Source organism: Erythrolamprus reginae, chromosome 1, assembly GCF_031021105.1.
Source record: "Erythrolamprus reginae isolate rEryReg1 chromosome 1, rEryReg1.hap1, whole genome shotgun sequence".
NCBI classification, from domain to species: Eukaryota; Metazoa; Chordata; class Lepidosauria; order Squamata; family Dipsadidae; genus Erythrolamprus; species Erythrolamprus reginae.
In genome coordinates, this window is record NC_091950.1 from 282,031,018 (window position 1) to 282,052,021 (window position 21,004).

General features: G+C 37.1%; 1 protein-coding gene across 1 annotated transcript in view; it reads right to left on the minus strand.

The window, feature by feature from the left end:
- ELOVL4 (ELOVL fatty acid elongase 4) overlaps positions 1 to 21,004 on the minus strand; it is a 43,989-nt gene that overhangs the window by 13,469 nt on the left and 9,516 nt on the right. Inside the window, exons 2-3 of the mRNA XM_070739048.1 lie at positions 11,057 to 11,244; positions 6,970 to 7,050 (exon numbers count right to left, since the gene is read on the minus strand). Coding sequence (XP_070595149.1) covers positions 6,970 to 7,050; positions 11,057 to 11,244 — 269 coding nt within the window. The remainder of the gene's footprint in view (positions 1 to 6,969; positions 7,051 to 11,056; positions 11,245 to 21,004) is intronic.

Genomic DNA, 21,004 nt, shown 5'->3' on the forward strand with positions numbered 1-21,004 from the left:
TATATTATGTTGAATTCCAATATGATATCATCACTCTCTCCTAAAGTCCCCACAACTTCAACCTCTCTATCATTTCATGAAATGATTAAGTCCAGTATAGTTGACACTCTAGTTCCCTCCTCCATCTTTGGGTGACAAAGTTGTCCGCTAGCTTTGTCAGAAATTTGTCTGATCTTCCATTCAGTGCAGACTTCACCTCCCAATTGATGTCAGGGCATGTTTCCTGCATACCCTAGCTTACTAATTAGCAAAACGTTCATCTATTTCATCTATTTGGTTGGGTAGTCTGTAGTATATGTCATTTCTTTTATATCAACTCAAATGAGTTCAAGAAAGTTTACATTCTGTTTTGCATTTCCATAGAGATGTAGTTGTCTCTTATTTATAATGGAACTCCACATCCTCTTTATAGATCCTGTGGATTTGTTTTTTTACAAGAATTAAGACGGATAAAAGATTTCTTGATTTCAAAAAGTAGATACTAGAGGGGACCAAAGATTTTAGGTACAGGAATCCTGCAAGATTTGTTTATAGATAACACATAGCATAGGGTATGAAGAAATAAATGTCTGTAAACTTAGGGAGAGTAAATAATTACAATACAGTAATACCTCGTCTTATGAATTTAATTCATTCCATGACCAGGTTCGTAAGTAGAAAAGTTCATAAGATGAAGCAATTTTCCCCATAGGAATCAATGTAAAAGCAAATAATGCATGCAACCCCATCCCAAAAGTCACCCCTTTTGCCTTGCACCGCTGGGCAACCCCACCTCCAGACTTCCATTACCAGCCGAACCGCTGGGATTGCCCTGAGGCTCCCCTCGCTGGGAAACCCCACCTCCAGACTTTGGTTGCCAGCCGAAGTGCTGGGATTTCCTTCATTTTTGCCAGTGCTGCTTTGAATCCCAGCGAGGAAGGCTCAGGGAAATCCCAGCACTTCGGCTGGCAACGGAAGTCCGGAGGCGTGGTTTCCCAGCGAGGCGAGCCTCAGGAGAATCCCAGCGCTTCAGCTGGCAACGGAAGTCCGGAGGCGGGACATCCCAGCGGCGGTGGCTCAGGTTCATAAGGTGAAAATAGTTCGGAAGAAGAGGCAAAAAAATCTTAAACAACAGATTACTACAAATATATTAAAATAAATAATAATAATAATAATAGTAGTAGTAGTAGTAGTAGTAGTAGTCTTCGGAGAGGGGCGGCATACAAATCTAATAAATAATAATAATAATAATAATAATAATAATTTATTAGATTTGTATGCTGCCCCTCTCTGAGGACTCCTACAAACTGTGACTCCTACAAAGCTGTGACTCCTACAAACAATGATTACATATAAAAACAGGAAGACCCTTGGTAGTCGAAAAGAATGAACCTAATGTCTTATGTGTTAATTAATAACAAGTTCTGAAAAGTCTTTTAAAAAATCATTAAAATGACTGCATTGATTTTGATGTTGCCTGCATTTCTAACATATTATTAGTTGTAAAATAATATTATCTTAACATCTTTCTGCCTAAGAACATTAAAAATAAGCAAAGCCTTTAGTGCTCAATTATATATATTTTGTTCTTATCTACTAGTTGCTTAGAAAATGTCAGTTTTAAAGAGAAATACAAACAATTTAATTAGCAATATTGTAGGTAAAAGCTATAAATAACTTTATTATCCTACTTTTCATCTGAGAAGGAAATAAATAAAACAATAAATCTCAAAGCCCTTCTTAAGCAGTTGCTCAAAGCTAAAAAATTAATCAGTGTCACTTATGAGAACACAACCATTTACATTTGCCAGGTGTGAATAGACAGTTTGCAATCCCCAGTGACTCCCTGGGGAAAGTTCTCTAAACTGAATACAAGTGGCATGTGGGAAACACAGAAGCCAAATGACTCAAAGAGAATAAAGAGATTGATCAAAGAGGGTGGAAATCACCATTCCTAGCAGCCAATTAGCCCCTATATGGGGCAAGGACACTGGTGAGCATGTGGAGATTCTATCTACTATGCTATGCTCCTAGTTCTTTTATGTGGAGCCTCCAAGTCTGGTTCAGTGGCACATTTATTCTCCCTTTGTTTGTTGTTAAATACATGAATAACTGGTTTTATTTTCTTTCATTTCTTCAGTTTGAAGTGTGTGTGTGGAAGGGGGGGGAAACACGCTTGTTTAATATAATAGCATATATACTGTATGTAGGGGAAGGAATGGCAGAACCTAGGGATGCCTGAGTAAATAGAGGGAATCAGTCTAGATTTGATAGGTAGCCACCAGTATGCTGTTGGCCCATATCTAACTCTAGATATTGATTGTTATTTATTGCTAAAGCCTATGCATATAGGCTTTAGCAATAAATCAGTTTAACTGAACCTTCACATGTGGACCTAGTCTTTCATGCCTGACATTATAGTAAGTATATTTTGGAGTACAGTGTTTCCTCAATTTTCGCGGGGGATGCGTTCTGAGACCGCCCGCAAAAGTTGAATTTCCGCGAAGTAGAGATGCAGAAGTAAAAACACTATTTTTGGCTATGAACAGTATCACAAGCCTTCCCTTAACACTTTAAACCCCTAAATAAGAATTTCCCATTCCCTCAGCAACCATTTAGATTATTACTCACCATGTTTATTTATTAAGGTTTATTAAAAAAATATTTATTAAAGGCAGACAAAAGTTTGATGATGACATATGATGTCATCGGGCAGGAAAAACCATGGTATAGGGGAAAGAACCGCAAAGTATTTTTTAATTATAGACTTTTCGCAAAATTCGAACCCGCGAAAATCGAGGGAACACTGTACACAATTTATGACTGGGATAAAGCCATGATTCAGGAACCAGACATTATACAACCAGCAACACAGGATATCAGTTTTCTTATAATGTACCCAAGAGATGCAACTTCAGGTCTTTCCCCTAATTTAAGCCTACTAATTGTCCTATCTTGTAACAATTCATTGTAACTGTAATGAATAAATTTGTGGCCTCCTCAGACCACAGATTATTGAATAAACATCCACACTAGAAAAAACTGAAAGTATTTATTATATTATATTGTTGCCTTCAATTACAAATTGTATAAACTACTCACAAAGATTTAAACATGTTGACATTCTATATACATAAAACATTCTAAATAACCTAACTAAATAAGAGCAGAAATAGGAGACTATTGTCAACAAGCATATATGTACAGTTTGCTAAGAGCCCCCCAAATGATATAAAATATTTTGTTTACTATGGTTGAGAGGCCCATAACCTCTATGTCTGCTAAGGATTTTTTTTTACATTTAAACTTATTTTAACTAATTAATTCTTTTTGCCTTTTGGTGTATTATTTTATTCTCTTTATGCTAAAAATAAAAAGTTTATTTTGTTTCTGTTTTTATTACTTATGGGGCGGAATTAGTTGCTTGGTTGTTCATGTTCTGAAGTGTGTGTATGTGTGTGTATATAAGTATATAAGTGTATAAAGCATATGCATATAGATATAGGTGTGATACATCAAACTTGTATTTCTCTCTCACTCTCTCTTTACATAGAGATACATGCAGGGGTGGGCTACTGCCCAGACCGGGGGGGGGGGATGCATTGGGGTAGCAAAAATGGAGCTCCATCCCAGAGCACCCAATTTGCACTGAAAGATGTTGAAAGAAAATGCAGGCCGTCCTGCATAAGCCACGCCCACAGTATGGTAGTAAAAAGTTTGGTAGCCCTCCACTGGATAAATGCATGCATATATATATTATACTTACAATATACTGTATTGTGTTGTACTTACATAAACATGTTTATGTAAGTACAACACACACACACATACACAGAGAGAGAAAGAGATTGCACTGAATTAGTGTTGGCCATTCTTTAACTGAAATATTTTAAAGTTTTTTTTGAAAGCCTACCTTGTTTGCACCAGCAATTTTTAATGTTAAGCAACTGCAGAAGTGATACAATGTCACAATGGTGGCTGGATGATGTTATACATCCCTAATATATCTGCTATTACTGTAACTGATTTAACTAAAGGCTAAAATGATGCTGGAATTTGCAGGATTTTTTAAGAACTATTTTTTTTGTAGAATTTTGCTTTACAGATCCCTTTACCTAGTTTCTGAAAAGACAGATGGCTATAAAAATACAACATTTAAAATTAACATTGAGGAGAGAGAATTCTTGATTACGAAATATTTCTTATCATCAAGTTTTAGTATTAGTTGCCTCAAAAATATTTAAGAAATCAAATGAAAACAAATGTCACCAAATTAATAGTCTAACACTTGTATGTTCTCTCCTGAAGGCCTTTACTGAAGGCCTCTGTAGCCGATAACAGAGCTCTGGATCGATCCAGAGCTCTGTTATCAGCTATAGAGGCCTTCAGGAAAGCCTTGCTGGCTGCAGAATAAATGGAATGAGGTGTACCAGGCCTGGCTGCAACTATCCAAAGTCGAAGAAGTTGCTGAAGGCCTCTCATAGCGAAAAGGAGGTCGGCGGCAACATTTGTAAGTGAGGTGAGTCAGTGGACAACATCCTCCCACCCCAAAATAAGACCCAGTATTTTTTTGGGGGGGGAGGGCAAAATAATAATAATAAATAAACAGGACTGGGTCTTATATTCGGGGAAACACAGTATTATATTATCAAACGGTAAAGAAGTGATAATAGTTGTGATTGTCATTAATTTCTAGAAGGAAACTATTAAAAAAAAATTTAAAGGAGGCAATATTGAAATATTTTAGCCAAATCAACTTTTAGGATTCTTACAACTTTGCTGCTCACATTATAAGTTGGAAGCAGTCAGTTTTCATGCATCCAGTAAAAGTGCATTCTCTATCTTTGAAATATAAGGTTGTTTGCTGTTGATATCTACTGTTCTGTTTATTTTGTAAAAGTCAGTGCTTAGAAGGTCTGATTCCCACTGGCAGTCTTTAGCTTAGCATGTTATCTAAACTTGGTTCCTGCATGGTTCAGCACATTTTCATCATAATCCTAAAGAGAAATTGCAATGGTATCATGAAAACTGGCTGAAGCTATTAGTATCTTCCTGAAAGATGTGAAACGTGATTAGCATTTAAATCTGTATCTGAACCTGCATCTTTGGGATAACTCTCTGAGTTGTTTCTTATTGCTCTCAGAATAATCTCAGATGTCTTCATATCAGAGACAGCCCATGAAATTCTTTAAAAAAAATCAGTGTGAATTATTGTGTGCCTCCATTAATTGGACCAAAGGGCTCTGGAAAGCTATAAGAATACAGTATAGATTAGTGATGGCAAACTTATGGCACGGGTGCCACAGGTGGCACATGGAGCCATATCTGCTGGCACTCGAGCCATTGCCCTAGCTCAGCTCCTACGTGCATGTGTGTACGTGCATGTGTGTGTTGGCCAGCTGATTTTTGGCTCACACAGAGGCTCTGGGAGAGTGTTTTTGGCTTCCAGAGAGCCTCCAGGGGAATGGGGGAGGGCGTTTTTACCTTCTCCCAGCTTCAGGGAAGCCTTTGGAGCCTGGGGAAGGCAAAACATGAACTTACTGGGCCCACCAGAAGTTGGGAAACAGGCCATTTCTGGCCTCCAGAGGGCCTCTTGGGGGTGGTGGAAGCTGTTTTCCCCTTCCCAGGCATTGAATTATGGGTGTAGGCACTCACGCATGTGCAATAGCGCACACACACGCTCTTTCGGCACTCGAGGAAAAAAGGTTTGCCATCACTGGTAGTGATAGTTCTTGATTTTCAGCCAGAATTTCCATTGCTAAGCCAGGCAGCCATTAAGTGGGTCGGGGTTCAATACAGGTAAATCCTTGACTTGCAACAGTTCATTCAGTGACTGTTTAAAGTTACAACAGCACTGGGAAAAAAAGTGACTTTTGACTATTTTTCACACTTATAACTGTTGCAGCATCCCCATAGTCATGTGATCAAAATGTAGGTGTTTGGCAAGTGGTTGGTATTTATTGCTGGTGCCCCAGGATCATGTGATTATCTTTTGGGAACTTCTGACAAGCAGTCAGTGGGGAAGCCAGGTTCACTTAACCACCAGGTTACTAACTTATCAACCATAGTGATTCGCTTAGCAACTGTGGCAAGTAAGTCGTAAAATGGGGCAAAACTCACTTAACAAATGTCTGACTTGGTAACATACATTTTAGGCTCAGGCGTTTAGCCAATCCCTGTAGTTGCTAAGCATATAACACCATTGTTAAACAAATTTGGCTTTCCCCCATTGACTTCCTTTGTTGAAAACCAGTTGGCACAAATGGTGATTACATCACTGTGGAACATTGCAACTATTGTCAATACATGCTGGTTGTCAAGCACCCAAATTTTGGTCATGTGACCATGGGGATGCTGCAACAGTCATAAATGTAAGGACTAGTTGTAAATATTTTTTTTACTGGCATTGTGGTTGCTAAATTAATAACTTAAATTCATGTAAATTAGGGACAACCTGAGGAAAATTGTATTCAATAGTAAGAAAATGTGACTTAGTTGCAAAATAAATTATATTAGAGACATTTCGCATTTTGCCAGTTGATGATATTTAGATGATATGCCTTTTAACTTGCAGTTCTTAAGTTTAAGGGCTATTATTTGTTCCTAAGCAATAAAAACAGATGCTTCCAGAAGCAGGACATTTTACCTGTTTCCTATAGTATTTCTCATATAGTATTTAAACCAATTTGAAGTATATAGAAAATACTAATTTTAATTTTTAAATTGAGGGGAGAGATGGGAGGAGATAAGGGAAGAAAATGAATTCTTATAAGGTCCTGCATATTTCTTTAAAATAAAGTGATCAGTTTAAACACACTTTTAAATACTGCTTGAAAGTAACATGTAGCATAGCTCTTAGGAGAGCTCTTACATTATTTGTGTGCTGAAATAGTTTTTCACTAGAGGATAAGAAGAGACATAGTTGATAATATAATATTAACCTATAAAAATAATTTAAGTGATATAGGAATAATTGTTATTGCTACTTACCCTAACTTCATATTCATTATCTGAGTAATCCACAGACTGGCAGATATAGCTGTATCCTCGAGCTCTTGATGACAAAAACAGCTGAAAGTAGGAATTCAACAAATTAATATTGCAAAAAAATTGTCTCATAAAAACAACCTTTCTAAACTAACTAGCATCTTTTATTAAAGCTTCAGTTTCAATTTCTGCTCTCCTTTTCCTCTCAAAGGGTCACAATAAGGTCAATGGGCCCTGTAAGCCCTAGGATGCCTCCTTTGATTTGGGGTACCAAATCCCTATGGGAGTACCATGGAGCACCACCACCACCAAAGCCTCTGGTGTGAGAGAGCATGAAACCTATGTTATTTATTCATTTAACTTAGTTGTTGTTTTTCCCCCCTATTCCATTGAAGACTTAAGGCATCTCTCAACTATTACCACAAGAGAAAACAAGAACACCTTAAATAAAAGCCTACAAAAACCATAAGCAGAAGCACTCAAAGGATTGGAAAACAAGAGTTCTTGGTGCTCTCTGAGCTTAATTGTTTTCTTGCAGATGTTTCATTACTCAAACTAGGTAACTAGGAAGCATTGACAGCACTGATGGTGTTAGTTATCTGGTTTGGATAATGAAAAATCTATAAGAAAACAACTAAGCTCAGAGAGCAGCACCAAGGGCCCCTCATTTCAACCTTGAGCTACAAATATTCTCTTTTACTGGATTGGAAAAAGACAGCTAGCAGAAGCAAAATAAACTACTGGCCAAATGCAATCCTTACTCTGTTGCAGTTCAGTTTCTAAGCCATTTAAAACTTTCAGCACTAACACTTGTTATTACGCCTTAATCATACAACCATATTATTTGAATTATATTACCGTATATGAAATTAGGTATGTCGGTCTATACTCAAACCCAATCAAACCTAAGTTTTTGTCCTAAGCATATTCCTTATCCTGGTTCTTCACAATTTTTGGAAGTGGCTTTCAGCATACCATTAAAAAACAACAACAAGCATGTCCTTTTGCTTGAAAAATACCACTAACCCCTGTCTTAACTTCTAAGAAGTTCCTGAATGCTGCTGAAGGCCAGGTTGGGAAAGGGTGCTTCAAGCAACTTGTTCCTTTGGCAAAGCCCTTCCCCCCATGTCCAGATTACTCAGCAGAAAGAAGATTACTGCTGTTAACAAGATCTGAGCAAAAGCAAGCTTCTTAATGCTCTGTGATGAAGTGCAGCCTCGCCTTCACATCAATAATTTAGAAGGAGCATAATAATTACTGCAATAAAACTGGACATTGAATGTATTAGTGAGGGACCGTACCTGTCTCATTATACAGACACAATACTGGAGTCTGGACTGTTGTCTTTATAGCAATAGCATTTAGACTTATATACCACTTCATAGTGCTTTTACAGCCCTTAAGAAGCTTGCAAAATCAGCATATTGCCCCCAACATTCTGGGTCCTCATTTTACCCAGAAGGCTGAGTCAACCTTGAGCTGATTGTGAGATTTGAACTGCAGAAATACAGCTAGCAGTTAGCTGAAGTAGCCTGCAGTGCTGTACTCTAACCACTGCGCTACCCCGGCTCTTCATGTATGGGTGGGTTCAAGCTAGGTTTGGTATAAACCATCAATGATACAGCTGCCTGGATTGTTACCAAATGACATTATATACATTATATATGACATCTATAATATAGACCATGAACAGCTACACTTTGATAACCATGTCTCCTCATATTGGTATTCCAGCCATCTTTGTGATAGCTACTTAGCGTACTATGTTTGTTTTTGTGGTCTTTGGATTAAACAACATGATATGATAATGACAGCATATCTAAGATATGAGACGTTCTGTGCAACGTTACATAATAGATACTGAGGCTTACACAGTAATTGTCTCTATACATTGTTATGGCCGAAACCTCTGTCCCTAAAGCAACCAAATCACTTTGAACTGATTAAGCAGGGATCAGTACTGTGTACACCCAGCTCCCAGCAAAGCAGAACCCCAGTTTATATACCTCTGGCCTACTACATTTCAAAGACAAGACAAAGGCAAACACAATGTAAATAACAACATGGCAACAGAATGTTTTTGATAAACCCACCTGAGTGACCTTCTCATTATTTACCCCTTCCTACTAGGTTAGAGTGTTAGACATAGCACTTCCGAAATATGGTCAGAGGATAGAAATGATTTATGTAATTTATTGAACTACAGGTTTGTGACTGATTCCTCTCCCTGTTGCTACTCAGAGTCAACTCAGCACAATGTAAAGGCTATTTAACTTACTCAAGACTCATTTATACCACCAGGCATGGGGGAGTTGCGATAGCTCTTCCCCCTAGGCCATTACAAGTTATGTATGGTATGTTTGTGTGTATGTTTGGTTTTATAATAGGGGTTTTTAGTTGTTTTTTATTATTGGATTGTACATGTTGTGTTTATTATTGTTGTTAGCCGCCCCGAGTCTGCAGAGAGGGGCGGCATAAAAATCCAATAAATTATTATTATTATTATTATTATTATTATTATTATTATTATTTATTTTTTTTAGCAATTCACATGTCTAGGGTGGGGGGTGGGGAAGTATCTCATGGGTCTGGTTCTCAATGCATCTCATACTGTCCCTTTATCACTACCATATAAAATGTTTAGAGCAAATAAAAACCTATCAGGAATCTTGGGGGGAGGGGGAGTGAAGAAGACAGACAAAAAAACTTCACCAAAATTTGATGCAAACTGTCCAAAATGATTGTTTATCACCTGGGTGGGTTTTTTTTTTGAAAAAACAACAACAAGATAAACATTTAATTATCTAAACATTTATTTATCTAATGTTTCTTTCAAGAGTCAGGCAAGATATTTTTTTTAATGCTGAGAACTAAGAGCAGCCCTCGATTTGTCTGCTCAGCTAGTAGAAGATGGAGTGCTGAGACAGCCACAGCCACTTGCTCTTCTAGTAGATGGCTCATGTCTGATTCCTAGTGAAGGCAAATTTGTTATGCTTTTGCATACTCTGCAAGATGCAATTGCAAGCACTGTATGCTTATACTGTGATTTGCCATAAGGATGTACCAAATAAAAATACTGCTAGAATATTGTTGCAGATCTGATACTACCCTCTATATTTATGTTACCTTCAACCAGGCTTTGTTGTAATTAACCTTAGGAAATGAACTTTCACAAAGTTCTAAACCATAAACGATGGTTTACATAGATTTCCTGTAACTATGCTAAGCTAAAACCAAACAAATCATGCCACGACTTAACATAATTGGTGGTGCTAAATAATTCATGCATGCTCCTGAGTTTCGAATGGGCGTTATGGAAGGGAATTAATACTGTTTCTTGTCCTTTAATAAGAAGCCAGTTCACAAACCTCAAGCCTGCACGCTCCTGCATTCCACTCAACAATTTCAATGAAATCTATAATTGAATGCAGAAACATCCACCTTTTAAATGAAAATCAGGCTGGCCAAATATTTGTAGTTTCACCTGAAATAATGAGTCATAAGAACAGGTTGCCCTCGAGTTATGACTGCCCAATCGCAACCGTAATCCATGACAGATTGTAAAGTGGGTCAGTCAGGTGACTGATGTGATTTTATTATCTTTTTTGCAGCAATTCTTAAGTGAGAACCAAAGATTTACCATGGGCATGGTTTTGCCAAAAATGGAAGTAAATGCTGGTTTTCAGCAAAATCAGTCATGTGCAGTCATGTGACTGAGGGGTGCTGTAAATTATAAATGCAGCTTAGTAGCCAATTGCCTGAAGTGAGGGAACATGATCTTATGGGGTGGGGACATCGGAGCTTGAAATCCAATTAGCTATCATCTAGGTATACAGGATAGAACTTCCATTGGAAGTTCAAATGATCACTAAGCAACAGGTCATAAGTTGAGGATTGCTAATAGCAACTCTGGCTACAGTCCTAAATAGAACTCCCTTGCAATTAGACATATTGTACTCAGTGTATTCATATTGTACTGACTTCTGAGAAGATAAGTATAAGTATAATATATATATGTAGCTATCTTTACATATCTGTCCGTGAACTACAGGCCTTATCTAACGTGTGCACAGCATGAAAGCAGAAATACCTCTTTGAAAATATAGAAGTTAAGTACGACCATTCCAAAGTTGTACAAAATCAACAGAAAGCGAAGCTGGAAAGGCTCCCTTGTCTTCATCCACTTAGGCCCAAGCCAAACAGCGAAGAGGTAAAATGTGCTTATTATCAAGGTTGGTAAAGGACTTTGCATCATAGGCCAGTTGTCAACACGTTTATCTGGAAGGAAAACAGAAAGAATATGTCTGAGAATGCATTCTGTTCTAAAACAAATTCACATACATGAGGTGCATGGAGTGTAATCCTTTTAGCCAATCACTGGCATTTTCCCTCTTTCCCCTTCCTTTTCCGTTTCCTCCCCTTTGTTGATGGGACAATAATTCTGTAGGCTGTGTGTTAATTTTTGTTTCCTAACTGAGCATTTATTTTTTCCAAAGATGTTTGATACTCCTACAAATATAGTCTGCCTCTTTATGTTTTTTTTTTTTTTTTAGCAACAAAACAATGTTGCTTTGGAAAACTGATTGGGTTCCATACTAAGTTATATGGATAAAACTGCAAACTAAAAAAAAGTATGCTTTGGATTATCGTATAAATGTTATGTAAATTTACAAATCAGTACCACAAATATTTAAGTGGCTTTGTGACTTGTATTGGCAGTCCTTTTTTTAAACGTTTGAACAAAGGCTTGGTATATAACAGTCTGCGGAGAGGGGCGGCATACAAATCCAATAATAATAATAATAATAATAATAATAATAATAATTATTATTATTATTATTATTATTATTATTATTATTTAATCCAAGGACCAATCATATGAGCTGAGCATATATGCATTAATATTTATACATACAGATCATTTTAGAGTATTAACTCAGATTAACTGTCATATTCTGTTGAACTGATGTGAGAGGAGATAACTTTTCTTTTTCTATCGCATATATTGCTTATTTGCTGATTGCTTATTTGACCTTTATGACAATCATTTAGTGTTGTACCTAATGATTTTTGACTAATGTATATTTTCTTTTATGTACACTGAGAGCATATGCAGCAAAGACAAATTCCTTGCATGTCCAATCACACTTGGCCAATAAAGAATTCTATTCTATTCTATATAGACCACATTACGAATATGTATCATTTGCGTTAAACTACATTCTTTCTTTCAACTATGTGAAACCAAATGACATGGTATTTGTAGCCTGAACATATGTTACTATTTGCATCAGTAAATTATTTGACAAGCAAACTGGCTTTTTAAAAGTCCCTCTGGTCAGTACAGAGCACAAGAAGTTCAAAGGACAGAGATCAGTTTTGTAAAACGTACATGCACATAATATCGAAGAATTTTATCTGAGGATTACTACATGCTGATTGGTGGAGCCCCACCAAAGTTGATGCTAGCCTAAGCATACTCAAAGAAGTAGTGCAAGATCAAAAGATGTTGAAAGACATGGCCCACAGAATTGTCAAGAGTCAGGCATGAATGAATGGATAACTTAATCATCAATTGGCAGAGGGGTAAAATGCTTGGAAGAATAGTCATTCTTCGACATTCCATTGGATTTGTTTAAAGAGGATTTCTGTGGATACATATTTGAAACTAACTGTAGCAGGAGAGGATGTAAATCCTGGGAGTATCCAGGAAGAAAAGGTTAAGGCATTAATATATATAATCCTAAAGATAGGGAAAGACATGGATAGCACACCATTAACATAAACACTTAGAATGCTTGGAAGAATAGTCATTCTTCGATATTCCATTGGATTTGTTTAAAGAGGATTTCTGTGGATACATATTTGAAACTAACTGTAGCAGGAGAGGATGTAAATCCTGGGAGTATCCAGGAAGAAAAGGTTAAGGCATTAATATATATAATCCTAAAGATAGGGAAGGACATGGATAGCACACCATTAACATAAACACTTAAAAAAATAGAGATTGGGACTCAATAATGCTATACCTGGGTGCCTGTAGTAATAGGGTTACCTTGCTAATAATCTTCACATGCTTTGATTATGCTATGTGAGTTCTGGAGGGAGGTGGAGATTTGCTAAGACTGATAATAGTTCACACAATCTAATTGGGATATGAGAAATCAAAATTACTATATTTGAGAAAAGACAGATTTTGCTCAACAAATATTGCTGGAAGAAAATGCTGTAGTCACCTCTCAAACAGAAATTGCTGTCAAATTCCATGCAGCTGGACAAGATCAAGAAACCATAAAAACAAGGATTGTTAATCTGGAGTCAATGTATAATCCTGGAAACTGTAATAGGAATTCCCAGCCTAATTTATAATGAATTAATTAAGGTGGAGTCTCTTTGAATTCTTTGAAACATTTCTTCCCTTGGGCTGAATTGTCATTCCTTAGATAATGCCTGCTCTGTTTTATGATATTATTTCTGTCTCTTCTCTTCTTTTCCCATCCTCATTTTCTCACATTAAGTCATTCATTGATTAATCCATCAAGAGGAATGGGAAAAAGTTGCAACCTGAGACTTTTTTTAGATAAGCCTTTTAGCAGAAAAAAACCTCATTACTTGAATACTGACTTTTCAAGTGAAATTTAAAAAATAATTCAGGATTATGCATGTTAGGTTTGACTAAAAGTATTAGTCAAACCATGGGGCATCTGTGTGTCCGCGTGCAATTTCGCTACCTGCCCAGGTGCAGTAGCAGAATTGCGCTGGACTCCGCTAGCACTCAGAGCCACGGGGGCGAGCACATGTCACTGTTCCACTTTAGCAGCCCACCTCTGCTATAAATTGAGCTGAAGTCTACATACAAACGTACTACTGTTACATACAATTTTGATTGACTTTTTGGAAAATGTAAATTGTATCCTTTCTTTCAGCTGCAAAAGGGACCTTTTCAAAGCTAATTTTGTTCAGCTGGCTTCATATCTATCCTGATACACCTGATGATCTCTAAAAGGAGCTGCTGAGGAAGAGGTATGTAAATACATATGAGGGAATATAAATATGTATGAATGAAATGCACAAAATTTCTTTATAATTGACATACACATTCAATGGGACAGATTCATAGGGAAAATTGCTGGGGGAAGCCAACGGGTGGGCCCTTTAAGTTTAAGTTTGATGTGATGTACTGGGTCCCAGAAATAGCTGAGGTCTGGAGGCTTCTTTGTTACAGCAACAGTTGTTTCTGCTATAACTATTCTCAGGCTCCAAGATAAGATAATATGGAGAAATTAGGCATGTTGAAAAAACGTCAGCTCTACATTTGGTAAAGATTCCCCTCGTACATATGTGCTAGTCACTCCCGACTACAGGGGGCGGTGCTCATCTCATTTCAAAGCCGAAGAGCCAGCACTGGTAAATTGCATGAAGACTGGTGGGGGGGAGCGCCTTGCAATCCAAAGGGCATCACTCTGAATTGGAAGCATCCCAATGGGCAGTTAAAGGTGGTCTTCCATTCATTCCCCCTCCCTAATGTGTATGCGATAGTATGCTTCCCTCAAATCCAGCTTGATGAATATCTTGCTTTTGGACAAGTGGTTCAGCATAATGTACTCCCTGTCAGTGACTACTTCACCTTTAACAACAACAACAACAACAACAACAACACAAGAGCACGTAATAGATAAAAACTGAATGTAAATCGCTCCAAACTTGACTGCAGAAAACACAATTTCAGCAATAGAGTGGTCACCTCCTGGAACTCATTACCTGACTCTGTTGTTGCTTCCCCCAACCCCAAAATCTTCAACCTTACATTATCTACAATCGACCTCTCCCCTTTTCTAAGAGGTCTGTAAGGGGCATGCATAAGTGCACTTATGTGCCTAATGTCCCTGTCCTACTGTCTTATTATCCTTTCTATTACTACGTTCTACTTATGTTATGTTATGTTAATATGTACTATAATACTGTACTATACTTGTTTGACAAATAAATAAATAAAATAAATAAAATAAAGTTTTTATGGGGGTATTTGTTTTGCACACATATGGCTTTGATCCCATGGTAGTCTTCTCTTTGAAAAGCACGGCGGTTGCAACCCTCGATTTTCCCTGCTGGATGAACCCTCGTTCTAAATTGGCAATGTATCTCCTTGGTTTCTCCAATTCTTTTGGATTCATCAAGTACATCGTTGGCTTTGGAAGCGTAGTCCCTGACTCAAACTCTATCGCGCAGTCCATCCAACTGCTGAGAGAGGCATTCCAGGGTCAGCTGTTTGTGCCAGCTAGCATTCCCTCTCTGTGGCTTCATTGGCTTCCATCACAGCTTTGGAAGGAACATAGAGGGTCTCAATGTGAATACATAATCCATTTTCTGCTTGCTTCCCCGTGGCATGCTTCTCTTCCTCCATCTTCCCTGACTCTGCACACCACCCATTGCCAGGCTGGCGTTGAGGCTCAGGACCCCGAACAGCATCCCAAGGATTTGGGATAGTTGGATGAATTTTAAGGGAGATTCGGGTTAGTGTCAGGGTTCCAAATAGCATCAAAAACTAAATCAGAGTCCGAGGCAAAGTATTCCTCAAAGTTCCAATTTATTAACAGAGCCATATTGGCACATCTGAGAGAAACCCGAATTTGAAGTCCCAGGAGCTGCTCCACCTAATTGAAAGTTCAAGCCCTTGTCCCAACACTCCCAAGTCCATCATGCTGACCAATCTTCATTTGACAACTTGGCAGAAACTCCCATCTCCTTGTGTGCAGGTGTGCAAAGAGAAAGGGTGACCTTGACAATGTAGAAGGACTTCCTTATGGCTTCATGTAGGCATCCCTCATGCAATTACCCCTCCAAGTTCCCACAGCAAAGAATACATTTTTAAATAGCATAAAATGTGGCAGGCCAAAGACCCCAATTGAAATGGCTTCAGCCTGACAGGCTGTTTTTCTTCCCTTAAACAGAAGAGCTAGAGTCCAAGGAATTATGTTAAGCAATTATCAACTGCTGAGGGCCCAGCATTACATAAGGAAGGAATATCCTGTCCACAGGAATTTGACAGATTTTGAGCATAAAAAAGATGCACAGATCCATTCAAAGCTATATAAGAAGGGGACACAATATGCTAAGGGCAAAATGAGAACATGATTTAAGTTATCTATGTGTCAACTACAAACGGAAAGAAAATGTACATTGTAAGTTATTGTTCTGTGCCCCACAGCAATTGATTTAAAAAACCCAGGTTCTGGTATTTAATCACATTCATTTTGTGACTTCCTCTGCTGTCACAGATGATGATAAATCTTCTGATGGTCAAAACATGGTTTTGATCTAGAGAACTCTTATAATGCAAGAAATACTTTTGCACTCTACTTTTGAGAAAACAAAGCAGCTTATAAAGTTGAATTGAATTTTTAGAGAAAAAATGAAAGTTCAGATATCCTATTACTTTTGGAACATAAAGCTCACTTACTGTATTTAAATATTTACTAAGGAATAATTCCAAGCTCAGTACTTATTACAAGTACATGAATATAGGAATAGAGTCACATTTTGTGAGGTGGCTGGCTATATAAATATGATTATTTGCTGGAAGCAAAGACCTCTTCTAAGTATATTGATTTATCTTAGTTTTGCAAGTGATTGCAATAGTCATTACAATTTCTAGATATTATTTCTGGGACTGCTAAATCAATCAAGAGTTTTCTTCAGCATTAGCTGACAGACATAGTTACTCAATCCAACATGTCAACACTGCATTTCTCTTTGCTTGCTGTTATTTCTTTCTAATAATAGATTTCAACCGTTTCAAAGAAGCAGTTACATTGCTGTCTATCTTAGTATCTTTATCACTTAGTTTCAAGGATTTTTTTATATTTAGCATACTTTTTTTAATGTAACATAGCAGAGTTGCTCAGTTCATAAAATTAAAGTCTATAATTCTTAATCATAAATACTTTTATAGAGATATTTAACAAGTAATATTAAAATAGAATTAGCACAGACTCTTTTGTTACATCTTCTTACTCAAAATCTGATAGAACTTTTTCCCAGATATGTATCAAACTTTTGTCATTGTTCTGGTTTCCTACAGTTATACGTTTTCCATAATATTCCTTATTATATTCCTGTGCTAAATTTTTATATTTTTGGAAGCAGGAATCAGCAGGATATCACATGTAGTCTTTGACATATGACCATTACTGTCTCATATGTCATTTTATGGTCATGTGACTGGCCTAATTTTGCATCTTTTGTAAGCATTGTTAAGCAAATGCAGTGGTCATTAAAGAAACCTATGGAAGTAAGTGCCACTTTTTGGCAAAACTACCATAACGCATAATCACATACACTGCAACTGTCCATAAGTCAAGGACTACCTGTAGAACTCAGGATGAATTAGTATCTTGAATCCTTTCAATGAAATAGGTAAATAGGCCTATAAGGTATAAATGTAACAAAGTAAGAATACAGGAAGGAATCTCAATCCATTTGGTTTTACTGCAGGTTTGAAAGGAAACTTTAGCCACCTATCTCCATAACCGCCATTTCACACATACCAACATCAGCCAAGTCTCCTACAACTGACCCCATCCCATTGGGTTCACAACCCCTAGAGATAACAGAAAAGGAAGTACAAGACATATTTCACAGAGAAGAAGCCAGAAAAAATTCTAGGCCCAGACAAGACAACTGCTGATCAATTGGTCCCCATCTTCACCTGAATCTTCAATAAATCGCTAGAGATGTGCTATGTTCCTTCTTGCTTCAAATGCTCTAGTATAATTTCAGTGCTGAAGAAGCCCACTATTAAGGAACTGAACGATTATAGACGAGTTGCTTTAACATCTGTAGTTATGAAAACATTTGAAAGTCTAGTGGTGTTCCACTTGAATACCATCAAAGATCCAGAGATAATCCATCAATTTGCATATCAAGCAAACAGATCAACAGATGATGCTGTTTGTTTGTTTGTTTGTTTGTTTGTTTGTTTTCTATGCTGCCCTTTTCCTGAGACTCAGGGTGGCTTACAACAATATGGCCCTGCACTACATACTACAATATCTTGAATCTCCAAAGACCTATGCAAGGGTCCTCTTTGTAGACTTAAGTTCAGCATTCAATACCATCATTCCAGACACTCTTCTAACTAAACTGAACCAGCTAGCAGTACCTGAACACACTTGTAAGTGGATCATAAGCTTCCTAACAAACAGGAAGCAGCAGGTGAAGCTAGGCAGACTCACATCAGATACCTGTACAATTAGCCCAGAAGCTTTCCAAGGCTGTGTGCTTTCTCCACTTCTCTTCTCTCTATATACCAATGACTGCATCTCTAACAATTCATCTGTTAAACTACTGAACTTCGCAGATGGCACAACAGTGACCGGCCTCATTTGAGACAATGATGAATCCGTATACAGACAGGAGGTTGAACAACTGACCTTGTGATATGACTGGAACAATCTGGAACTGATTACACTCAAAATCATAGAAATGGTGGTAGACTTTAAGAGAAACCCGCACATACTTCCCCCTCTTACAATACTAGAGAACAGAATATCAACAGTAGAAATCTTCAAATTGCTAGGTTCAATCATATCGCAAAATATAAAATAGACACCTAACATGAAAAATGTCATCAAAAAAGCACAACAAAGAATGTTCTTTCTAAGCTAACTCAGAAAGCTCAAACTGCCCAAGGAGCTGTTGATACAGTTCCACAGGGGAATCATTGAGTCTGTCATCTGCACCTCTATAACTGTCTGGTTTGGTTCTGCAACTCAACAAGACTGACACAGACTTCAGAGGATAATCAGAACTGCAGAAAAAACAAATAATGCCAACCTGCCTTCCATTGAGGACCTGTATACTGCACGAGTCAAAAAGAAGGCTGTGAAAATATCTACAGATATCTCACATCCCGGACACAAACTGGTTCAACTCCTACCCTCAAAATGACATTATAGAGCATTGCACACCAGAGCAACTAGACACAAGAACAGTTTTTTCTCAAATGCCATCACTCTGCTAAACAAATAATTTCCTCAACACTGTCAAACTATTTACTAGGTTTGCACTACTATTAATCTTCTCATCATTCCCATAACCCATCTCCTCCCACAAATGTATGTAGGGCTGCAACTTTGTTGCTTGTATCCTTACAATTTATATTGGCTGGTTCCTAATATGATTTGATTGCTTAATTTTAGCCGCACTGTACCTTATGATTATTAATTATTGATGAATGCTTTTCTTTTATGTACACTGAGCGCATATGCACCAATGACAAATACCTTGTGTCTGCAATCACACTTGGCCAATAAAGAATTCTATATGAAAAAGTTTTTTCCTAATAAATAAAGAAAAATTTGCAAAACCAAACAAAAATTTACAAATTTACAGAACCAAACATATATGAAGACAGGGAATGGATGAGTGTTTAAGCATTAACATATCATTAACTCAGAAGGTTAGTTAATGATTGAAAAGCATACTCTGATGGACTGTGTCTGCTCAACTCTTGGCTAGAATTGGTTAGTGTTTCTGGCAAATTGTGTATATTTACAAATTATAAAAGTACCTTTTGTTGTAGCACACCTCAGTTTGAGTAGATAAAAGTGCTTAGGATTTTTTTTATTGGATTTGGAAGACTATGGGATGGAAAGACTGACTTTCCTAAAAGTCATGTTGACTATGACTGACATCTAACATGATGGTGGTGAAGTCTAAAAGGCTTTATCGCATTCACTTTCTGTACCAAAGCGTCCATATGCTAGCCAAATCCTAACCACTTCAAGCTTTTATCTGGCCTGAATATAGTTCAAATATCTAACCAGGGCTGGAAGTTTAGATATGAATCATGTAACATTCTTTACTTGATTTATCTTAATTCACTTCCCTATAGTTTACCACAACTATTTCTCAACACTAAATTCCAGGTGAAGCATTCCACTGAGCATATGGTACCTAATAGTTACGGGTACCTAATTGTTATCTTTTTATAAAGTAATATAAAAAATACAGAAAATGTATTCTCTGAATTGCTTTTAATTTTCTAATTATTACTTTATGATAAATATTTTTTCAGGTATATTGAATTTTTTGTTTGTTTGAAACAATCCACTGTGTTCAGATTGCTTATCATGATAAGCAATGATTCAGATTGCACAAACAGGATGAGATTAAATACTATTCCATGGAAAACTCCTATTCCCTTCCGAATTTGAGCAACTTTGTCCTCAAGAAACTGAACAAATTCCTCAGCTCTATCCTTTAAGGGCTCCTCTGTTCCTTCCACATTCAGAAGGGAACGGGTCACCGTGAAAAGATGGCTGGGCACGATTCTGTGGATGCAATAAGTGCAGAAAAATGCAAACAGTCGGTCCCCCACCTGCTTTTGTTTACACACTCAGCAGCAGGACTCCAATTCTTGCCCCCCGGCTCTCCCATTGTTCCAGCACATCCACTCTGACACAGGAGTCCCCCTGAATTAAAATATCAGTTTTATCAAAACCCATGATAGAACTATTACATTGGGCAGAACAGTTTTTTGTATTTACAGTACGTAACACGATATATGAATGCCCCGTAAACCAATATGATTGTATAATGTAACTAAATAATAAATTTAGTTCCCTATAATATTCAATCTATATTTTGTTATACAGTTTATAATCAATTTGTTTAGGAATTTCAAAATCCAATTATCTCTTTGATATAATTGAAAAAAATAAAACTGATAAAACTGATGGAGTCTTCTCAGCTGTAATCCTCCTGTATTTTTCCACCCTTTTTCTTTTCATACATTTAAAAAAGGGTAGAATAACTAAACAATTTGGTTTGGTTGGTGGTGTTACCAGTTGTTTGGAAACAGTATAATGACCCAAACAAAAGAAATAAAAACTTTAAGTTGAGCATTTAAATTTTACTAGTTAGGGGAAATTTTAAGCATGGATATACTGTAGTTTTCCTAACCCAAAACTGAGGATTATTTTAAAAATTGAGATAGTGTATAAGTTAAATAAGTTAATAAAAATGCTGAATTCAA